This window comes from Sebastes fasciatus, chromosome 4, assembly GCF_043250625.1.
Source record: "Sebastes fasciatus isolate fSebFas1 chromosome 4, fSebFas1.pri, whole genome shotgun sequence".
NCBI lineage: Eukaryota > Metazoa > Chordata > Actinopteri > Perciformes > Sebastidae > Sebastes > Sebastes fasciatus.
The window spans coordinates 1,376,906-1,401,867 of NC_133798.1; the positions used below are offsets into that span (position 1 = coordinate 1,376,906).

Sequence of the window (24,962 nt, forward strand, 5' to 3'; positions counted from 1 at the left end):
CATGACCAGCTAGTGTGACATGGTTGGTACCGATGAGAACCCGCTACAACTTCAAAATTGCAACTTGCCTTAACGTGTTAAAGAAATTAGTGGCGTTAAAACACATTTGTTTTAAGGGGTTATTATCTTGTTACATTTGACATCCCTATACTGTATATCTTATAGCCTTAATCTTACACTATTATGTATATTTCAACTTTGGATTTTTGTTTTTAATTGAGAGTTTCATCCAATAGACTCCCTGATGACAATAAACTTGAACTTGATAAGACCGTGAGATGCACGGGGGGGGGGCTGGAATCAGCTCTGTGGTGGGGGTGAGTTGTTTTTGTTGAAGTTCCAGTGAGACATGAAATATGATCCAGGAAGTCCATTCGGACTAATAGATTGATGCGTTTATAGGTTATAGTTTATAGGTCAGGTTTGCAATACTCAGACAGGATTTCACAACTCTGGATAGAGTTATGATGGGGGGGGATCAAATTGACAGAGGAGACACTCCTGTACTGTTCCACAGTTCACAAAACGTCTGATGTTTTTCAAGAAATATTCTTATTTAGTTCTTATTTATAACATTCCTGCATTTATATTTAACACGCTTAATGGATCCCCCTTCAGCATTTCATATGAACTGATTTGCACTGTGGTTATCTGTTATATATTGTAAATATACACCGATCAGCCATAACATTAGGTCAGGTCCTGCTTGGGTCGAAGTTGATAACGTTACTCGTTCCCATCGCCGCCGCTCTCTCTCTCTTGCTTCACCGATCAGCCCTAACATTAGGTCAGCGTGGGCACCCTGACCGGTCCCCATACTCAACAAACTGCTCCTCACTGTGTGTTCTGACACCTTTCTATCAGAACCAGCATTAACTCTTTCAGCAGTTTGAGCTCCAGTAGCTCTTCTATTGGATCAGACAACACGGGCCAGCCTTCGCTCCACACGTGCATCAATGAGCCTCGGGTCTGACCCTGTCGCCGGTTCACCGGTTCTCCTTCCTTGGACCACTTTTGGTAGGTCCTGACCACTGCAGACCGGGAACATCCCACAAGAGCTGCAGTTCTGGAGATGCTCTGACCCAGTCGTCTAGACAGCTCTATTTGGCCCTCGTCAAAGTCGCTCACATCCTTACGCTGGCCCAATGTTTTCTGCTTCCAACACAAAGTTTAAAGTTCAAAATATTCACCTGCTGTCCCCACTGTCAGGTGCCATGGTAACCAGATAATCCATGTTATTCACTTCACCTGTCAGTGGTCTGAATGTTATGGCTGATCGGTGTAGATATATATATATATATATATATATTTGTATATATTTCTTGCATCCTCATTTCTTATTATTATTTGTATTATTTACTTATATTTCTCTACATATATTGTGTTATATATTGTAGGATTATGTACATCATTTTCACATTACACACTCCTTTATTTCTATTTTCTGACATTTCTTTATGTTTATATAAGAGCAACGGAAATGCCACAAAAGTGCTTCTGATTGTGATTTTAGTTTGAGCTGTAAAAAGCTGATCTGTCTTCCAGGAAGCAGGAAGTGTCTTTTCTATCCATCTGACTGTGCAGGTCCAGGAGGAGGTGAACACATTTTAGTGAGCACTAGTTCTGTTGGACAGTGTTACAGGGCACCACACCGACAGAGGAAACACGGGACTACATCTACATTCATCATACTTACTCCCTCCCTCCTCCTCCTCCTCCTCCTCATCACTGGAGGAAGAGCCAATAGAAAAGAAGCGTCTATTTTTGGGGAGGAGCGGGGAGATACTGAGGGAGAATCTGATTCGTCGCTTTGATCGAGGACATCCGCTCACTAAAGGGTATCGATGGGATGTGGCAGCATGAACAGGAAGGTAAAAGAACAATCTTATTGCACAAGTTCAAGAGTACAACTTCAACACGACGGGAGGGCAACAGGACTGAATAAATGATGAGGAAAGAAAAGCGGAGATTGTTGATGAACAGAAACTCACCATCTATATCGCGGTGATTGATGGTAACCATGGAGATGGATTTGGTGAGGGTTTGGTGATGGAACATGACAGGACAGCTGTTTGTCACTGACAGTACCTGATGATGTGATGGCTAAAAAACACACACAAGGGGAAAATAATGTTATTATATCAATATTATATATATATATATATATATAAATAACATAACATAATAAAATAATGATATACAATAATAACTGGGAAATAATTGTGTCTATATTATTAGTTATCAGTTATTGTAGATATAGATCATTTGTATTCATAATTTGTATTCTTGATCTGGGAAATTATTGTGTATACAATAACAATAACAATAACTTTTATTCTGAAAAGCCAACATGACCAGGAAGGGTGGAAAATAAATTGCATCTTAATTTATGCTAAGATTAGTAGAACGAATCAAAGAATCATTTAATAATTGTACCTTTCTGTAATAAACAATTATTGTTTTATGTCTAAGCATCCAAAAAGAGAAGATAATGGTGTCAGAAACCAGGATCATATGGGGGACAAACAGGAACTCAGACTGGAAACAATGGAATCCGATATGAATGGAAAATACCCAGCTTTAGTTCAAATGACCCAGAACATCAAATATAATGGTGTCCAAGGTAGCCAATGAAAGTAAAAGAATGAGTGAAACTATTCACATCGAATTCTGAAGGCTGTCTTCTTTGGGAAGTAACTGAAAAGGATTTGAAGTCCGGTAGAGAATCTGAATCCGACAGAAGCATCCCAGATCCTGAACACTTTTATTTCAGGGAGTGTATGAATGCTTACAATGCTTGAATGTTGGAGCTACAGCTGAGCTGCTGCACGCGCGCACACACACACACACACACACACACACACACACACACACACACACACACACACACACACACACACACACACACACACACACACACACACACACACACACACACACACACACACACACCTGTCTATCGATGCTGCTTCCGTCTCCTTCCTGCTCCTCCTCAGTGAGAGAAACCAGCGAGCCTCTCTCCTGGCTTCTTCCTGCAGTCCTCTCCTCCTGATAACTGAGGCTGGGACACTGAGGCCGGACCGCTCCCCTCTCCACCTCCAGACCCTCCAGGCTGTAGCTGGTGCAGGGAGACAACACAAGCATGATAACTATCATGACCTTTTACATGTTGTTGTGCTGTGCAGCAGAACTGCTTCTACACTTTAGCTAACCCTTTGACCTCTGAGGGAAACATTTATTAGTCTTATTGACCTATGCTGATTACCTTCTGTTGTCTATTTGCTCCTGATCAGGACGACGCAGGTTGGATGGACACCAACTCATACTGGAAGAATGAAAAGATAGAGGGATGAATGGTGGATGATGGAAGATGTGAAAACATGGAAAAGAAAGAGGAGAGATGTGCGACAGAAAGAGAGAGATGGTTAGATATTTGATGAAAGGATGTTTTAAATCTAGTGAGATGAATGATGGTGGTATTATGATGACAGAGATGTGTCTGAACCAGTGATTCTCAAACAAAAGAGTTACTTGACGTCATATCCGCTCCGTATCCGTCAACCAAAACAAACCTCAGCGAGCCGAAACTAGAAAGTCTAAAACGTTGGAGGGTCTTCGTGGATACGACCTGCACCCTCCCATGTTAAATCCAGTGTGGTAAACACTACACATCCAGTAAAGGATGGAAACACTTTGGGTTTCACACATTGCAGGAAAAGCAGAGCTAGACATCACGGCTAAAGCTACATGCTAACTCTGTCACGGACAGGAAACATTATCGTATGGCAGTAACGTGGCGGTGGAGCCGGCCTTCGCTCTCATCTCCGTGGTCAAATGGGCCGACGCTACGACTGTACAGCACCCAGATACTGACATTTATGTTCTCTGCATTGAAACGGCCCCGATGGAGCTGACCATGGATGGATAAAGAGAACGGAGCTGATGGGAGAGCTAGAGACCACCTTGGAGAAGTTAGAGGAAGTAGACACGTGGGACTACGTCCGCTTTTCAAAATAAGGTGTTAACAAAGGGAACTGTATCTACAAAATACATCTATGGAAATCAGATTGATGGATTAAATTCACCAGAAGTATAAAACATTACATGTCCCTTATAAATTAAAAAGAAAATACCACTAATCTGTGAGGGAAATGTCTTTATTCTTTGATTTTGTGGTTGCTGGAAAATATGTAATAAATAATTCCTGACAATGATCCTGATATATTTGACTTCAGGACATCTCTGACTACATACATGCTGAAAATCAAACATTCTTACTGGATTTATTTAGAGACTTTACAAAGTCCCTAGAAGTGTATGATTCAACTATTTCTCAGGGTCTAGTGTTAAAGAAGTTAACAAAAATCGCAATATCGAATAACACTTAAAAATCACGATACATACACGATACATATCGAATCGGCACCAAAGTATGTTGATAGTATCGAACCAGGAGAGGGGAATCGTCCCAGACCTAGTCAACATGTTCTAGTAGAAACCCAAAATACAAGTATGCACCTGAAAATAAGTATAATAAGTCCTCTTTAATGTAATGCTCGTCTGTGCTGCAGAGAAACGAAGAGGGACGGCTGTGAAACCGATTCAACAGGTCGACTTGATGCAAACAGATGTTTGTCTCCAGCTGCTGAGGTGTTGATCAGCTGGACTGAATCACTTCAGCTCCCTGTCTCAGTCCTACCAGATGGTGAGGAGCAACTTCTTTTATTCCATTAATGACTCTTTTCCACTGTGCATGGTACTGGGAGTGTGTGAGAGAGAGTGTGTGTGTGTGTGTGTGTGTGTGTGTGTGTGTGTGTGTGTGTGTGTGTGTGTCTGTGTGTGTATGTGTGTAGACTTCATATCATGTGAGCAGTCTGAGGCTGGAAAGATGACTGAATCACTGCGCTCCAGTTATAAAAGACAGGAATGTTAAACTGGCTTGACAGCTATGAAGGAGAATAATGATATCTATATATATACTGTATATACTGTATATACTGTATATACTGTATATAATGTGTTTGAGAGCTTCAGATATAGTTACTAAAGACTGCTGGACTCACTTTGTTATTCAGTGTGGTACAAATGAAGCACACACACAGAAGGTCTAAGAATGTCATCATTTCTACATTCTTGTCTTTCAGACAGTGTCTGCTCTGGTCATTAATGACTAATGTGAGCTTGAAAGAGCTCATTGAATCTGGAGCTGACTGACTGGCTGGCTCGTGTTCAAGGGCCTGGACAGTGACTCACTGACATACTGCATCTATGGCCGGTCTTTTGGCTTAAACACACAAAATACAGCAGTAAAAAGAAGATTGTAGACATGTGAAGAGGCAGAGTGAGGCGTGGGTGAAGCAGGTGACGGATGAAGGCGTACCTTCTCCTGTGGAGGGGGGGCTTGGCTCTCTGCACCTCTCCTGACAGACTCTTCAACGAGCTGAAAGAAGGGACAGATGGACTGTTAGTGGGAGGAGAGGGAGGGATGGACCGAAAGAGGCGTATGTTGTTTGAAGCTACTGTCAGTGACAATACGTGTTCGTTTTAGATCCTCAGTACTGAACTTAACAGGTAACACTGGTCTGCTGTTTTCGCTGGTATCATTGTTTACATGGAGCAGGTTCATGTTAAAGCCATTAACCCTCTGAGACCCACAATAGACCTGTTTTAGTCTTCTTTAGGGGGATACAGGCGGTCTTTAGGGGGAGATAGCAGGTCAACAGTAGATGTCACATAGAAGTGGTGTACATCATCTGAAAGCTGGAACCTGAAGATTAATTTGAGATGCAGCTCAGCACTGTGGGTCAAGCTGTTCTAGACATAAAATAGAAATAAACATGAATTAATAATCAAAATAAATAGTGAAAGTGTATAAGGGCTTAGAACATGATGATAGAAGTATATGATGGTCATCCCCATGCTCTATTATCTCTCATAAGTTGTTGCAGCAGTTTTTGGGGTTGAAACCATTTGTTACACAGATTTGGTGCTAAATATAACCATTTTTTACCACTGGAGAATTGATCAAACTGATCAATAATCCCTCCAAAATACCACATTAAGACACCAAGACCTCGAGGAACACGGTAGAAAAAGCCATGCTGTGATTTGGGATCACATACTTTTGACATTTGGAGATTTCTGCATTTTTCTTTGATTGAATGGCGAGAACATCTGTTGTGTAAACTGCTCAGAAACCCCCTTATTGTTAATGTAGCTAGGAAAGCCATCCATCCTCTGAATGCTCTAGGTCTCTAGTTTGATCCATCCATCCTCTGAATGCTCTAGGTCTCTAGTCTGATCCATCCATCCTCTGAATGCTCTAGGTCTCTAGTTTGATCCATCCATCCTCTGAATGCTCTAGGTCTCTAGTCTGATCCATCCATCCTCTGAATGCTCTAGGTCTCTAGTTTGTGGCTGTAAAGTTTCATGAGGCTGTGATTATCCTAGAGGTCACCACAGGTCATTTTATACAGAGAGGTCAATGAAATGTCTCTTATGGGGACTAACATCATCACACATGAATACAGTTGGGCTCATTGGATCCACAAGAGTCTCAGCTTTACAGTGTCACCCAATTTACTTGATACCCCAAGCCGGGTTTGGACCTGCGACCCTCTAGCTGTGAGGCAACAGTGCTAACCGCTGCACCACTGTCATAAAGTGGGCATGTCTGTAAAGGGCAGACTCGTGGGTACCCATAGAACCCATTTTCATTCACATATCTGGAGGTCAGAGGTCAAGGGACCCCTTTGGAAATGGACATGGCAGTTTTTCCTCACCAACATTTTGCATAAGTTTGCAGCATTATTTATCCTCCTTCAGGACACGCTAGCATGGCACACCCTGGGATCTCTCAGGTTTTCTAGTGTCATGTGATATCTGTATCTTCACTGTACCACTAAAACTGAACCTGCTACAGCCTCTGAAAGACAGTAAAGTTGGTCTGGATCGCCTGCAGGTCTCAGGGAGTTAAAAACAGTTTCCACTGACCCAATACATCCACACATTATTGGATGTAATTAAGAAAACAAACAAACGTTGAGGTCCTTTTGTAGTGTTTCTCTTTCAAACTGTCTGTCTGCAGCACTTCAGTTAGGAAATGAGAATATGATGTTGATGAGTCTGATGAACACCTACTAGTCTAGAGCAGTTATAGCATGGGTCCAATAAGTCTGACGATTTAGGGTATTGTCTGTAATCCTGGTCTGTTGAGTGATGTGTGGATGTTTGTTCTGATGCTTTTATATCAACTAGTTCACATTAAACTAACTTTAACCAGCTACCTGCACATCTGACTGTCACTGAATTAACCGTTTGCCTATGACATGTCCTGACATCCCCCTCATATGTTCTGTTTTAATGAATCCCTGTGAGGCCAACATGTGATGTGTGAGCCTGATCAGTTACTGTCATGCGCTGAGCTGAGTGTGCTGACTCATAGTTTATGGTCACTTCCTTACGTTGGCCCTGAGAGCTCAAGGCTCTGCCAACACAGAAAACACAACCCAATAGAGAAACACGCTGCAAGAAGCTCACACGACAATGGGAACTGTATCCACTAAAATGTGATGCAAAAGCCTGTCAGGATGCTGATAGCCAGATTTAGTTGGACACCCAGTACCTGCGCCGTGTGATGTCAATATCTGCAGCGGCGTTGTTCCTGCCCGGCTCCCAGCTGTGCCGACGGAACGGAGACAAGGGCCGGATGGAGGCTCGCAGGATGGCAGACGAGACAGGATTTTCTGAGAGCTGGTCTTTTTTCTCTTCTTCTTCTTCTTCTCCTCCTCCTCCTCCTCCTCCTCCTCCTCCTCCTCCTCCTCCTCCTCCTCCTCTTCCTCTTCCTCCTCCTCCTCCTCCTCCTCCTCCTCCTCCTCCTCCTCCTCCTCCTCCTCCTCCTGGGATTCAGAACAGAAATACAAAACTATTACCCACTGTGACTCTTATGGACAACATCTGGATTTCTTTTGGGACATCTATGCATTTATTAGATAGTGACAGTAGAGAGATGACAGGACATGAGGGGCGGTCCTCAGCCCGATGTGAACCGGGGCTGCGGTTCATAGTCGGCACCCTGACCCCTGGACCATCAGGACCCCCACATCACCTTCCCTTGTTAGATGAACTGAATGTATAGTGAGGTTGTGTGACAGACACGAAACAGGATTACTTTATAGATACAGTTTAAGGTTCACATGAAATATTTATTCTAAAGTAGCAGCTTCTGATAAATCATTTGGTGTTCTTTGCCTCGTTATTGTAGAAGGAACATATCAGACAGAACTTCTGCCCCTTCCTGTGGACCAACATGGGACCTTATTTCAGAAAAACATGAACGATATTTTTTTCATGTTTGTACATTTAAAAAAAATATTTTTCAAGGCAAGAAAGTGGCATATTTCTTCTGATATAAGGTCCCATGGGGTCCACCGGAGGGGGAGGGACTTCGCCTCTCAGTATACATAGTAAAATAAATATATATACAAATTATGTATACTACATATACAAACATAGTAAAATAAAATAAAATGAAAATGGACAAAGTATATGTACTGTAAATGTAAAATAATTAAGGAGATGCAGGGTCAGGGTCTGAAATGAACTTTTTTCACTTCCTGCCACTGTGGCAGGTGAGTATTTTTTTTTCTGCCACTCAGAAATTTTATCTCCCACTTTTGAAATCTCTGCACTAAATGAAGGAATAACATTTTAGATCTGATGTCATTCAATATTCAATATATATCCAAATATCCAAAATAAACTGAAACATGATACGGCGTGCGTATGCGTCATTGTGCAGCATAACTGTGGGAAAGCATCAATAAGAGGAATCGATGGTCACGGAGGCTTGAGATGCCAAGAAAGCGGACAACTACGGTTCTCTAATCTCATCTCTAGTGTTTTACCTGCCTGCCAAAGTGGCAGGTGTCCTGATGATTTCACCTGCCAATGCCAACAATTTACACGCATTCGGCGGGTGGCGGGTGCTAATTTCAGACACTGGTTACAAGCATAGAAATATAAAGAATGAATGGGAAAAAATTGTATTATGGGTGCATCACACTGTAATTACGAGTTAGTCAGATAATAATAAAACAATAGCTCATTTTAACATAATAATCTTGAAGATTAATTAACTATCTATTGCCGAATGAGGTAACACAATGGCGATTGAGCCCTCTAATGAAAGTATTGTGATATAAATGTATATACTGTATATTTGCAGTATAATGAACTGGGTGTGTGTGGCGACATTCACACTGTTTTAAGTTACTACTAATGGAGACCCAACGTTTCCTACTGCTGCAGCTTCATATTCAAAAATTTAACTGGCAAAACATGAGTTGACTTTTATAATGAAGTAGTCGCAGGAAATGCAACATGTTTGTCAGTGAGCTTGACACCGACCGCTATCGCTAATCTGCATATGCAACAAGACGACGGACATTTTTGTCATTTTTTGACAGCGGATCAGTTTGAAATATTGCGAGCAGTAATGGAAGAAGAATTAGCAGACACACTGAGCTGTTAGATGAAGAGCTGCAGGTGACACACCTCCAAACACCTCCACTCAGACAGAGGGTGAAAAGAGGAACTGCAGCACAGCCGGTATGAGAAAGCGTTCTTTGAACATTAATTAGTAGAAACCAAAAATACAAGTATGAACCTGAAAACGAGCATGATAGGTCCTCTTTAAACCGCATTAGCTGTTACCACCAGTAAACAGGACTGAAATCTTACGGATTGACACTTTAATCTCATTTAATTGAAACTATGAGGGATGTAAAGCTGACAGTTTTCAGTTTTTACAAATTTTAACTGAAATACCAAAATGTGTTGAAATATACAAATACATCACTTATAAAAATAAAATAAAACCCGGTTTAACATTTTTTAGTCATTAACATCTTTCTGCTTCCTGCCTTCAGACTGCCTTTACAGTAAACTTGAAAGCTCAGAATATACTATAATATATATATACTGGAAAAACAAAGTTTGGAAACTTGTGTTTGGTGGATTATTTCTCTGTTGTCACAATGCTAATGGTCATTGTATTTTACATGGTTGGAAAGCCTGTTTATTTACCTTCACAATGATGTCCAACTTGTAAGGATCATGCATTTGTGGGATGAGCAGCACAGCTGATTATGTGGGTAGCGCCCAAGAAAAATGTTCCAAAATGCTCTGCCAATGGTAAACAGTGTATTCTCATAAGGCTACCAGGAAGCCTGCAATGACTGCCCTTCACCATCAGGCCCGTTTGCGCTGGTGTCGACAACACAGACAATGGAACCTGAGCATGTGGGGGAATGTCATGTTCAGTGATGAGTCCAGGTTCTGTCTGTGAAAGTTGGATGGCAGGGTCAAAGTATGGAGATGACGTGGAGAACGCTATGCTGATTGTTGCACCCATGGAGTAACAGCTTTTGGTGGGGGCAGTGTCATGGTGTGGGGCGGCATCTCCCTCACTGGCAAAACAAGGCTTGTCATCATTGAAGGCCATCTCAATGCAGGGAGATATCGGGATGAGATTCTGCAGCCAGTGGCGATCCCATATCTCCACAATCTGGGACCTAACTTCATCCTCCAAGATGACAACGCTCGCCCCCACAGAGCCAGGGTTATCACAGACTACCTCCACAATGTGGGAGTAGAGAGAATGGAACGGCCTGCCGAGAGTCCACACCTCAACCCAATTCAACACTTGTGGGATCAGCTTGGGCGTGCTGTACGTGTTAGAGTGACCAACACAACCACGCTGGCTGACTTGCAACCAATCCTGGTTGAGGAATGGAACGCCATCCCACAGCAACGTGTGACCAGGTTGGTGACCAGCATGAGGAGGAGGTGCTAGGCTGTTGTGGCTGTGTATGGATCTTCCACCGCTACTGAGGCTCCTGACGGTGTATTAAATGAATAAAGTGTAAAATAGCCAATATGTCTTGTTTGTTCCTTGTTACTGATAGAGAGTTCAATCATCCAATCCACCAGACAACTCAAAACAAGAGTCAACACCAACAGGAGAATACACTGTTTACCATTGACGGAGCATTTTGGCAAATTTTTCTTGGGCGCTACCCACATAATCAGCTGTGCTGCTCATCCCACAAATGCATTATCCTTACAAGTTGGACATCATTGTGAAGGTAAATAAACAGGCTTACCAACGATGTAAAATACAATGACCATTAGCATTGGAATAACAGAGAAATAATCAACCAAACACAAGTTTCCAAACTTTGTTTTTCCAGTTTATATATATATATATATATAATATAATACCTCTGTCCTCTGTTTCGGACTTCCAGGACAGTCTGGAGCTCCGAGGGGCCACAGCGTCAGGTGTGCCCACTGACAAAGCCCCCTCAGTGGGACTGAGCGCTCCCTCTGTCAATGCATCGTCTGTAGAGGACGAGGAGACACGCACCCCTCTGTCCCTGTGTCCAACGCAGGGGGGAGGATCCTTCGGCTAGAGAGCGAAAGAAGACATCAGAGAAAAACATTCAGCAGAGCATATGCGAGCGCGCATATGCGAGCGCGCATATGCGAGCGCGCATATGCGAGCGCGCATATGCGAGCGCCGACCCGGTAGATTTATACCTGTAAAACGTTACAAACAGTCCCTTTAATAAAAAACAAAAAAAAAAACTCAGATTTGAAAGGATTCTGTAAGACAAGGTTCTGGGGGAAACAGCACATAGCCACATGTGGTCTATGGAGTCGCAGGACTGTGAGAAAAGTCAGTGGAAAAGGCCTCTTCCAGAACATGTGAGTCACACGGCGCTGCACTGATCCCACTCTGAACCCTTCAAACTGTCTCTCTGCATGCACACAGCTTTCATGAACATCAAATTGTTCAATAAATGTTATTACTATTGATCTTTGATCTGGTGTGAGGACTATGTGTCTTTATCTACACTCTCTGGGACCACATATCGCCCTCGTTACTGTCCATGCAGTGTGGAACAGCCAGTCATCTGGTTTTCCTCTGATTCCTGCCAAGCTGTAGAGGGAACAGTGTTTTCTGTCTGCTGTGTAACCCTCCTTTCACCAGACCTTCTCCCATCCTGCTTCATTTTAGAAAAGGCAGAAGGCAGCAGCAGCACTGTTCAGGGTTCCTGCTCCTTTCTATCATCAAATAGAATCATTTCCCAGGACATTTTCAGTGATGATCTAGCTGATATAAAAGACATGCAGTCCATTGTTATAACTTATCTATGAAATCATCTCTTACATGCTTAGAAAGTTAGAGATAAATTGATCTTAGAATAATGCAAACACAGCTGCAGATGATGTACAGCACTTCACTTTATTGTGAAGCTATCGCTGTGAAGATTAATCTCATTTTGTGGTCCAGTTTACCTTAAAGCTGCAGTTGGTTTGAGCAAATGTGATTAAAAGTTATTTTTATAAAGCTGTCTCTATATCCTGACAGTAGCGCATGAGACAGGTAATCTGTGGAGAAAATAGCCAATCAGAGCCGAGCAGTCTCTAAGCAGCTGTCAATCACTGCTCGCGAAACTTGTGAACTCTGATCAAATTTTTTCAATTCAATTTATTTTTATATAGCGTCAAATCACAACAGAAGTTATCTCAAGACGCTTTACATATAGAGCAACTATTGGAATTGATATCATTGGGTCGTCCTCAGACGGGATTTCAAGCGGAGCTTCCAGCTGTCTCAGTCCACCATAAATCTGGCTAGCTCGCCAGCACTGTCCAGCATCTCTCCTCAGTACGTCCATGTATGTTGGTGTGGGACGTCATACGTTTCGATACTCTTTGATGATGTGACTTTGGGGTGTGTTCACACAACATGACAAAAATACTCGTCTATAAAGTAGCATTTGAACGTTAATATGATCCTGGACATAACTTAGCCCTTTCATCTCTTTATCTCTTTATTTCCAGCTCTAGCCTAGCAGTTCATTCTTAGCTTAAGGAAAATAGGAGAATGTTGAAATCATTTCCCAGGACAACACAAGATTTTCCACATTTTCCATGTGTTTTCAATGTCTGGAAAATTGGTCAGCTGTTTTCCGGGTTTTCCAGGACGCGAGGGAACCGGGACTGTTATTTCTGACCCGGACATGAACAAAGAGCGTTACGAATGTCAGCTGCTGTGCTGACGTACAACCATCTGACACCAGTGTTTATGTGCAGTACCACCGGAGATCTGAATGTAAGGTCTTAACCAGGAGAGTGTGTGTGTGTGTGTGTGTGTGTGTGTGTGTGTGTTTCGTACCTTTTTAAAGACACTGTCATCCAGTTGTGCGCTGACTTTCACACTGTCTTTGTCTCTGTGCAGCAAACACACGGACACACACTCCTCTCTGTGTGGATGGACGTCTGGAAAGAAAAAGAGGAGGAGGGGACAGTGGTGAGACGAGACAGAGACCAGAACACCTGGCTGGGTCAGCGATCCAGGTAAGGGAGTGAAAGATATAACATGTTGTTCTTCAATAGAAGAGGCGCTGCCGTGTCTGAGCAAATAGCTTATTGCAGCGCTGGTTGCAATCCACCGAGACAGGAAGTTGACCTCATATCACCCAAACCACAGAGAAGCAGCCTGAGTGTGTGTGTGTGAGACAGTCAGCAGGCCTGCTGAACACAATGTCTGTTACATGGTTACTGCATGCTGTGATGCTAAAGTGACATCATTACAACATTACATGAAACTAAAGAAGTTGCATTAAAAAGGTTGTTGATCTATCAGTCTAGATCTGACCATGAGCTGAAATGACACTGTGATGTTGATGTAGGCGTAACTGGTGTCTGAATTTCGACTTTCTAACAGTGATGATCACGTATCAACCACACTCCCTTCTGGTTGGCACCTGCAGTCATTGGTTTACCACCTCATTTCATCTTTATTTAAAAACAAAACATTGTAACTTGCATACTTTGCATATAGATATATATTTAGATCTAGTGTTGATATGTACATTTTATTTACTGTCCCTTTGCATTTCATTCAATAAAGTACATCTATCTATCCATCCATCCATCCATCCATCCATCCATCCATCCATCCATCCATCCATCCATCTATCTATCTATCCATCCATCTATTTATCTATTTATCTATCTATCCATCCATCCATCTATCTATCTATCTATCTATCCATCCATCCATCTATCCATCCATCTATCTATCCATCCATCCATCTATCTATCTATCCATCCATCCATCTATTTATCTATCTATCCATCCATCCATCCATCTATCTATCCATCCATCCATCCATCTATCTATCCATCCATCATCTATCTATCCATCCATCCATCCATCCATCTATCTATCTATCTATCCATCCATCCATCTATCCATCCATCCATCCATCTATTTATCTAACTATCTATCCACCCATCCATCCATCTATTTATCTATCCATCCATCCATCCATCTATTTATCGATCTATCTATCTATCCATCCATCCATTTATCTATCTATCTATCTATCTATCCATCCATCCATCCATCCATCCATCCATCCATCCATCCATCCATCCATCCATCCATCCATTTATCTATCTATCTATCTATCTATCTATCTATCTATCTATCTATCTATCTATTTATCTATCAATCCATCCATCTATTTATCTATTTATCTATCTATTTATCTATTTATTTATCAATCCATCCATCTATTTATCTATTTATCCATCCATCCATCTATTTATCTATCTATCTATCTATTTATCTATTTATCTATCCATCCATCCATCTATTTATCTATTTATCCATCCATCCATCTATTTATCTATCTATCTATCCATCCATCCATCCATCTATTTATCGATCCATCCATCTATTTATCTATCTATCTATCTACTTATCTATCCATCCATCCATCTATTTATCTATCCATCCATCCATCCATCTATTTATCTATTTATCTATCCATCCGTCTATTTATCTATATATCTATTTATCTATCCATCTGTCTGTCTGTCCGTCCGTCCGTACATCCATCCATCCATCCATCCATCAATCCATCCATCAATCTATGGTTTATTGGGACACCTCAAAGATAACTTACATATCAGCCAGCCATGTTGTCTAGCTTATTAATATGTACCAGAATATGTGCCCCTGTATTTAATGGGTTAGGTAACCCTGACGTACGGCCCCAGGAGCTGCTCCAGCAGTCCGCCTGTTAGTGGACAGTTTGAGGGCTCTGGTACAGATGTGCTGGTGTGGTATTTTGGTAGTGCAGTGTGATAAGAGGCTTAAGAGGGGATCCAGTGGTGCACTGCAGTCATAGAGCCAAGCCAAGGAGAGATGCTGGACAGTGCTGGCGAGCTAGCCAGATGTATGGAGGACTGAGATAGCTGGAAGCTCCGCTTGAAATCCCGTCTGAGGACGACCCAATGATATCAATTCCAATAGTTGTACTATCACTCTTTTACATCCACTACTATTGGTTTTGTGTTATTAGTCCTACTTGTATTAGTTATTACAGCTGCTGGGCTACTATTGTGGCTGCTTCCCTCTCTCTCCCTCTCTCTCTATCTCTCTCTCTCTCTATCCCCCCAGCCGGTCTCGGCAGATGGCCTCCCACCCAGAGCCCGGTTCTGCTCCAGGTTTCTTCCCAGTAATCGGGGAGTTTTTCCTGGCCACAGTGCGCGTGGTGGATCCTGTTGGGTCTCTAAACTATGGTGTACGGAAAATAAATTGAATTGAATTGAATTGAAGCCTGTCACCCGTCAACAGCACTTAATGCATGCTGCTCCTGTGTTCTAGGATATTGTCTTCACTTTATTTGGTAAAGGTACACCCACATAAAAATGTATTTATTAGGGCTGGCAATCGATTCGATTATTGAATCGTGATTAATCCCAAATTAATCTCACATTTTTTATCTGTTCTAAATGTACCTTAAAGGGAGATTTGTGAAGTATTTAATCCTCTTATCAACATGGGAGTGGACATATATGCTGCTTTATGCAAATGTATGTATATATTTATTATTGTAAATCAATTAACAACACAACACAATGACAAATATTGTCCAGAAACCCTCACAGGTACTGCATTTAGCATAAAACAATATGCTCCAATCATAACATGGCAAAATGCAGCCCAACAGGCAATAACAGTTGTCAGTGTGTCAGTGTGCTGACTTGACTATGACTTGCCCCAAACTGCATGTGATTATCATAAAGTGGGCATGTCTGAAAGGGGAGACTCGTGGGTACCCATAGAACCCATTTACATTCACTGATCTGGAGGTCAGAGGTCAAGGGACCTGCCAGTTTTTCTTCGCCAAAATTAAACGTAATTTGGAGCGTTACTCAGCGTCCTTTGCAATAAGCAAGTAGTATGACTAAGTATGGCATGGTTGGTACCGATGGATTCATCAGGTTTTATAGTTTCATATGATACCAGTATCTTCAGTCTAGCTTTAAAACTGAACTGCTACAACCTAAAAATTGGTGTTAAAACAAATTTGCGTTAGTGTGTTATTATCGTGTTATTATCGTGTTATTATCGTGTTAACTTTGACAGCCCTAATAATCAGGATTTACTTTTCTGTTTCACTTTTATTATACAGTCTTCAACTAGAAGGTCTATGGCTGTGCTCAAAAACGAGCACACTGCATATTACATACTCAATCAGTATGTGCTACTGCCTGCTATTTGAACAAATAAGTATGCCATTACCAACAGGCTGAAAAAAAAAAGTCAGGTGAAATTTTATTTTTTAGAAAAATGATCCTGGCAAAACCTTTTTTCACCTTGCAAAATGTTTTTTCTTCCACCTGTGTCACAGATGAAAAAAAAAATTTAAGGAACTTTCTTTTCACCTGTTCTGAGTCATAAGTTTTTCTCAACTTGCCTCTCAAGGCTTCCGTATATCAGATCTCCTGGTTACTTGATCGTGTCAGCACCAGACTGTTTTACTGTTTTATATATAAACTGTTTATAACCACACAAAGTTCTGATTGCTTTTGATTCATTATACAAAATACGTTCTATATTTATGCAGACAAATCGGAGTGTTCGAGGTGTGTTACATGCGTGCATCAGAAACAGTACACACAGTGTTCTGAAACATCAGTTTAAAGGAACAGTTTGACACTTTTAGGCAGCCAACTGTTCCTACTTCATCAGTAGATATAAAGTATCTCTGCATGTAAACGGCTCCATCCAACACAATGCAACCTGAAATATTTAAGATGGACACGGCCTGAGCAGTTGAGATTGTAATGTCAGTTTATTTTCATGCAGGGTCTCCTTTCATTTAATCCAGCCTTGTAATCTCCATGGTTTGTTTTAGTTGAGTTTGGTAGAGGAGAGACAGCTTTACGCCAATGAGATAATAAAACGTTTTCTCAATTCTGCCACTTTGGATTTAATCCAGTAAACAAACGATTAAAACATAAACGGACCTAATAAACTGAACCTTCAACGTGACAAGCCCTCGGGGCAGATCTACTTCTTCGTATGGCCAGATTTTACACATTGCACCTCAACGTATTCTCCGCCCCAACTCCACAGATAGCACCGCTTGGTCCAACACGGTCTCATGGCAGTTTGTAAAACAGTCACGAAATTTAATCTATTTGATTCGTTTACATTGACACAAATTTCCCTTTTTTTCGTGACGCTCAGCACGACTTCAACTCTGATTTATGGTTTCACACAGGACACAAACACCGGTCTCCTGGGCTCCCTACGCGGTGTTTGCTGCTCTTTGTACTTTCCGGTTCACAATTATATGAATTACATTTAAATTGATTTTGTGTGGACCATAATGTCTATGTACACAAATCAATACATTCAATTTTGAGACTATTTCATGAACTGCTGTGCGGCTGGGCCGCTTGGTCAGAGCGACGCACGGGATACCCCTCTTGCGTTACTTTTGGACGGACCGGGGACGGCGTGTCTCGTTACATGAATAGTATCCTTTCAAAATAAACTTCCATTTTCACAGGAAGTTAGGTTTAGGCAACACAACCACTTAGTCAGGGTTAGGAAACGGACGTGGTTGACGTTAACTTCACTGACTAGCGACTCACGGGACTGACGATGCCGACGAGTCACGTGACTAAAGACTGACGTGACAAAATAAGTCGACGTTACTTTCAGTTTCACATGGGTCACAAACAGCTGCCTCCTGGTTGAAAGTCTTGTTTGTTGGACCCGTCCACCACCACTCCCACCCGCCCTGAACGGACTCTCACTCTATTAATACTACGGCACTGCTCCGACCGTCAAATAATGCCGCTGGTAGGTTTACATCGGAGCTATTTGAAAGCTAGAAGAAGAAGAAGAATGCCTCTGTGCGTTGGTTTCCGATGCCGAGCGGCACTTAACAAACGGCGGGAAGTGAGAATGGGTTGATGACCTTTAACTTGACCTCTGTGTTCTGTTGGCAGATTGAGGCCTACTCTGTCGTGATGTTTGTAGTTTCCTTCAGAAACACCACAATACTTACTGTCGGTATCTAAAATCATTCATTCAATAATTTCCTTCACATACTGAGACAAGCATCACTTAAACTGGTCAAACTCTGGTGTGCACGTGTGTTTCAAAGTACGTGTCAGTGGATTGAGAGCTTACCTGTACATGTTGACACCGTGTCGGGTTCAGGACAGAACACATCCCTCTCCCTCTGGATCTAAGAGAAGAAGGAAAAAGAGGAAGATGAGAATCATTTCTCTGATGAACAGAACGGGTACATTCAGATTAAGGTCATTTCATTGTTTGGAGTATGTTTTCAAAGGGTTTCTTTGTAGCACCGGTTTTCTCCGTTCAGATACCAGCCCAAACAATCATCTGCTGGTTCTATGCAGAACTCCTCGCAGTGTTCTCAGCGTCTCATCAATATTAAAATGATCTCGTCACACCCACTGGCTTCACATCTGACTGCTGACAACTCCCCCACCCACACAAGCAGTGTGCCCTGTGTGTGTGTGTGTGTGTGCGTGTGTCTCACATGTTTGTGTGGGCATATCAACATGTATCTGAGGAACCGCCACACTCTCAGATACACACTCTCAGACACACACTCACTGATGCACGCGCACGAGTCACAAGCAAATGACTGTTCCACCCCTGCAAGCAGACACAGCCAGTCCAGTGTGATGTCAGAGAAACGTAGAAGGGGTTCAGCTCATATATATATATATATATATATATATATACACGTTGGATATTAACAACAGGACATGTGCTTCCAGTAAGTAATGGATTTTAAAGTCCCCACTGGTCTGTTGTGTAACTCCTGCGGGCCGAGCCATCAGAGTGACCTCATATTTAGTTGTGTGATTGTTAATCCCTGAAGCCAATGAGTCCTTTGTCCCCTCGTTCACTCGTCTCAATGGATCTGTTGTCCTGGCTCCATGCTGCCTGCTCTGTCTATTATCAACATCCTGCAGAAACAACAGATCTGTACAAAAGAGTGACTCTCCAACACGTAGGAAACAACAGGCAGCAGTCATCAATGGACATATTGCGCCAATAAAACAAGAACATTGTGTCCATTACTCCAACCCACGTTAGCTTTGGGCCAATAGAAACTCTGATATGGTTGGACACCTCACGTCCACCTGTCATGAATCAGTCACTTCACTCAGGGCGCAGCTCGGTAGCTGCACGTGTTGGATGTCTGTGTGAAGACGTACTCAACTCTCAAAAAACCCTGACATTAGTTTGCCATTTATACTCCTCGTACATAATCTATATGTTTATCTGCCAACAAAATCATATTTTAACCATATATTTGAATAAAAAAATAATAAAATACGATTTGTATTTTGGCTTTTTGTAATTGCTTTGGCGTTGCTGAGCGCCTCACATCTATCCGCTCTGTACGCCTCAGCACCCTGAACACCTTGACTTGGAAAAAATTCAACTCAGAGCTGAAAAGCGACATCATCTCATTTTGGTGACTTTCGCTAAATACCTGGAGCTACAGTATATGACTTTAGAAGAAAACAGCAGGAGGCTAATTAATGCGGTACTTGAGATTTCGGGTAAGTTGTTTTCATTCATTTAAACTAAAAATGTAATCAAAATTATTAACTATTAGGGTCACGTATAGTTCATGGTTTGTAATAAGATAACGTTAGCACTTATTTGGTGGTTGCCTAGCAACATATAAATTAAAAAGACAGCAGCAAACTGCAAAACCCAATGTCTGATAAGGCCAACTGTTAAAGCTGCAGTAGTCAGTATATTTTTGGCATCATTGGGCAAAAATCCCATAATAACCTTTCAGCATATTGTAATTCAAGTGTTCTGAGAGAAAACTAGACTTCTGCTCCTCCTCATGGCTCTGTTTTCAGGCTTTAGAACATCTAGCCTGTGACGGGAGACTTTGACTAATCACAGGTCATTTCATTGAGAGAGCGTTCCTATTCTCGTACTCGCCATTCCTTCAACAGATTTTACAATGGCGGCCAAGTCACAAACTTCTTCATTTTACAGCTAAACCGTGCACTACAAGATGATTCTGAGAACATGTGAGGAGAGAAATAGGCACTACAGTAACAGAATATTGATTCATATTTGATCAGTGCTGCCTAGTTTGACCGTTAGATCGGAGTTAGTGAGTGATTGACAGCTGCCTCCGTTGAATGAACAGCCAATAGGAACGCTCTCTCTCTGAAATGACCTGTGATTGGTCAAAGTCTCCCGTCACAGGCTAGATGTTCTAAAGCCTGAAAACAGAGCCATGAGGAGGAGCAGAAGTCTAGTTTTCTCTCGGAACACTTGAATTACAATACGCTGAAAGGTTATTATGGGATTTTAGCCCAATGACGACAAAGATATTCTGCCTACTGCCAATTAACAGTCAAATTTAAAGTATTTAGGCCTGTGTGTACTTATTATTTTGCTACTTTCATTCTTAAAAAGTCACCAGACCCCAGACCCCCCACTTTGGTTGCGAATTCCTCCCAATCTTTGAGGTGTCAAGGTTGGCAAGTATGCTACTGCTGCTCTACAATACACAACAAGATATGGCATATTGGCACTATGTGGTCAGTGGATCATTTTTACAGCACAGTGCAGAGAAAACAGAGAGAAGCTGGGAAAGCTATAATGACTGACTAGCATGTTAGCGGTTAGCTCCACTGCTACTACAGCGAGTAGTTCACTACAGCGAGTAGTTCACTACAGCGAGTAACCAAGCTCCTACAACCACATATTTCCTGAAGATGTACAAATGAATTTCACTGTTGCCATTGTCCTGTGTGATCACACCTTTACGGCTGTTTGTATGAACCAGCAAACCTCCAACACCGTCAGGTCACAACAACTCTGTCAGGAGGTCCAGTATCATTAAATAGTACATATCTACAGATGTAAACATATTGCGCCAATAAAACAAGAACATTGTGTCCATTACTCCCACCCACGTTAGCTTTGGGCCAATAGAAACTCTGATATGGTTGGACACCTCACGTCAACCTGCCATGAATCAGTCACTTCACTCAGGGCGCAACAAACCGTTCCTGCTGCTTAGCTTAGCTTATTAGCCAGCTAGCTACCTAACTGGCGAGCAAAGAGAAATATTTGAGTCAGTCCATATCGCCAAGTGACCCAAAGACCAAACTAGCTAAACTGAGAAAATACGACGACTAGGGATGTTAATAATTAACCGTTTAACCGTTAACCGACATTAAACATTTGAACCGATCAACGCTACCGGTTACATGGGGGGATCTATGCCTGTTATACCGCAACATAGCGTGTAATTAGTGTGCGTGTTCTCTAGCGCCACATAGTGGACACAGGAAGTGGTACAATTTACAATTTGCAATATGTCATTGCAATATGTCATTGCTTGGCGCTGGAAAGCGCCAAGCAAGGAATACCATCTAACTCATGAGCGCAGTCTCAGATGGTCACGGAACTGCACATCCACGTCAACCGGCGTACCGCCAGTACCACCGACATGCACAAGGGGCGAGGGCCCGTTCATCGCTGCTTGCAGCTTTAATTCCTTCTTGTATGTGGAGACCCCCCCCATGTCCACACTGAATGGAAGCATCCAGCACTGCTGACTGTAATACAAAACCTGCATCGTGGCTTCTTTCACACTGACCTTCAGGGTAATCCAGGACCTGTTACGCAATCATTTCATTTTCTCATTGTAGCAACACTTGCTTGTCCCAGCATTTCCCAGGATGCTCTTAGCTGTGAGTTTTACTTATGGGTGAACAGAGCAGACTGAACAAGAGAGTCAGAGTTTTCTGTCAATAAAAGATGTGCCAACAAGTACTCAGGCTGCACTGGATTCTATCTAAGCATCTACCGTATGTGTCTTTCTCAGTGGATGTCTCCCTCCATGATTCGTACATTTTCTACAAAAGATCTAGAACTACAACCTCATTCTGTCACTCTGAGGGACTGACATCAAATGATGTAAATTATGTTATGCAGGGAACATTTTCAAACTGTATAAAAAATCTGGTGTTAATCTACATTTTTATATTATTTATTTGTTTTCATTTGATATAAACCCCGTTGTTAATGCTAATAAAACAAACTGTTAGTTTGATATGTTACACAAGTTATTCCTCCTTTTTCATTCGTTTTCCAATGAATGTCCAGCAACATGTGTCAATTTTCGTTCGTTACATGCATACAGTCTTTTCAAAAATACACTTTCGTCTTCACAGGAAACACTTCCTTAGGTTTAGGCAACAAAACTACTTAGTTAGGTTTAGGAAAAGATTGACTTGGTTGGGCTTAGTCTTTAATGCACATTTTAAGATTATAATTTACAGCCTTTGGTGCACATTTTTTGTAATATGTACATATCTGTCACTGTAAATATAAATCCTACTCAGTGTACACACAGTATATAGACATCTCCACATGTACACACTGTACGTAATCATCCAGTCCATGTATATCATCCATTATTTATTTTCTTTGCACTATTTGTATTCTTACAACTTCTGAACACTTGACTTATATATAGATATTGTATTCTTATTTTATTTATATTATTGTATTCTTTTATTCTGGTATTTCTATTCTGTGTCAGTACATTGAGAGAGCTGCATAAAACCAGACTCAAATTCCATGTATGTATACCTGGTGAAATAAACCTAAACCTGATTCTGATGTGGATTCATCTGCAATAGTCCCCAACAAATGCACTATTTCCTCCTGTTTGATAAAAACTACAGTGAGCAGCTGTTTCAGGATAATTAAACTATATATGTGTGAGATGTTTTTAAAGATCTACATCTTCAGTACGAACCGATGCTTGGAGCTGAGAGTCGTCAGAGAATATTGAGAGATGCACACATTGTTGGTTTGAGTCTGCATGAGATTAGCTGACATAGAATATCAACTGCCAGATGTTTTAAAGAATAGCTTTCATTTCAAAGTTCAGCTGAAGTTAATGTGAGTTAGATCCAATCAAATGGGTATCTTCATTCTGGTAGTTGTGTGTAGATTTATTGTCAAAGTTTGGTCAACAAAATGACGACCAGGACGTAACCCTCTGCTGTAGGTATGAATGAATGAATGAATATGAACTTCAACTTAAGAATGTATTTTTGCACAGAACAAGGACTGTGGAGTTTGTCCCTACAGTGTTTCATCTCTTATAGTGCTGCTGTCTTTTTAGGAAGAGATCACTTCATGGCCAGTATGGACAGGATGAATGATTACATCAAGTTGACAATAACTCAACATACAGTACATGTGCCAAGTGAGTGTTGTATTGTATACTATAAAATATCTGAACCTATCCTGTATAATGAGCTTAGCTTTAACAAATCATGTAAATCTGAGAGAACTACAAGGCAAAGGTATGAAAGAGTCATGAGCTTCTCCCAGTTCAGACTCAGTCATTATGTACTGTATGTACTGTAGGTGTGCCTCAGTATGACACGTACAATGAGAGGCTGTCCAAACCCTCAAAGTCAGACATGAGAGACCTCAAATAACATGTGGGCCGTGGTGTTCAGAGAGCAGGAATAAACAGCATGATGAAATGTTCTAGATGAAGAGAGGATGTGAGCGGCGTGGGAAGACAACACCACTCATCAGCTCTACACTGCTGCATTTGGTGAGGCCTGCTGTATATCTCTGTCTGTATATCTCTGTCTGTATACCTCCATATGGATATCTCCATATGTATATATCTATCTGTATACCTCCATATGTATATCTCAATATGTACTGTATATCTCTGTCTGTATACCTCCATATGGATATCTGTATATCTCCATATGTATTTACATGTATCCATCTGTATATTTCTGTCTGTATATCTCCATATGTATATCTCCATATGTAAATACATGTATCTGTCTGTATATCTCCATATGTATATACATGTATCTGTCTGTATATTTCTGTCTGTATATCTCTATATGTATATCTCCATATGTATATACATGTATCTGTCTGTATATCTCCATATGTATATACATGTATCTGTCTGTATATTTCTGTCTGTGTATCTCTTATGTTGCGTTCACACCAAACACTAGGCCACTCGCGCTAAAGGCGCCAGAGAGGAGAAGGGGCTTGTTTCCATAGATACCTACAACAACTTTTCTTTCCGCCATTTCAAGAATTAACCACTGTACTTTAATTATTATCAAAGACCTGTTTGATATCAACAGGTTTTTGGATATGTGCAAATATCGCAATGCCGACATTTTCAAGAAGGTGGTTGAAGGGAAGAAAGAGGGAGGCTGAGTTCACATGGTCCAACAAGTCCGCCAATGGTGGGAAACTCAGAGGTAATCACAGTACGCACGGCTGCATGTAAACGGGAATATTAGTGGGATATTAATTTTCATTGGTCATGTAAACAGCTATGTAGTAATAATGTTTTTTTTTGGAATAAGGAATATTTTGTGCATAGAAACATAGTCAATGACTCAAGCAATCTGTTTCCCCCAGTGAGATAAACAACATCCCCTTCTTCTCAAAGTCTTCTTGAACAAATCTGAACACACAGACATCGTGA

At 41.4% G+C, this 24,962-nt stretch overlaps 1 protein-coding gene across 13 annotated transcripts in view; it reads right to left on the reverse strand.

Annotated features, from left to right (window-relative positions):
- The window catches only part of LOC141766908 (uncharacterized), a 155,341-nt gene that overhangs the window by 42,474 nt on the left and 87,905 nt on the right, over positions 1 to 24,962 (reverse strand). For 3 of the 13 annotated variants that reach the window (XM_074634079.1, XM_074634081.1, XM_074634078.1), the window contains exons 12-19: positions 18,578 to 18,635; positions 13,247 to 13,350; positions 11,284 to 11,470; positions 7,625 to 7,892; positions 5,381 to 5,440; positions 3,266 to 3,325; positions 2,953 to 3,118; positions 1,992 to 2,103 (exon numbers count right to left, since the gene is read on the reverse strand). In XM_074634079.1, coding sequence (XP_074490180.1) covers positions 1,992 to 2,103; positions 2,953 to 3,118; positions 3,266 to 3,325; positions 5,381 to 5,440; positions 7,625 to 7,892; positions 11,284 to 11,470; positions 13,247 to 13,350; positions 18,578 to 18,635 — 1,015 coding nt within the window. The remainder of the gene's footprint in view (positions 1 to 1,991; positions 2,104 to 2,952; positions 3,119 to 3,265; positions 3,326 to 5,380; positions 5,441 to 7,624; positions 7,893 to 11,283; positions 11,471 to 13,246; positions 13,351 to 18,577; positions 18,636 to 24,962) is intronic. The other 10 variants (XM_074634091.1, XM_074634090.1, XM_074634088.1 and 7 more) reach the window with 10 other exon arrangements.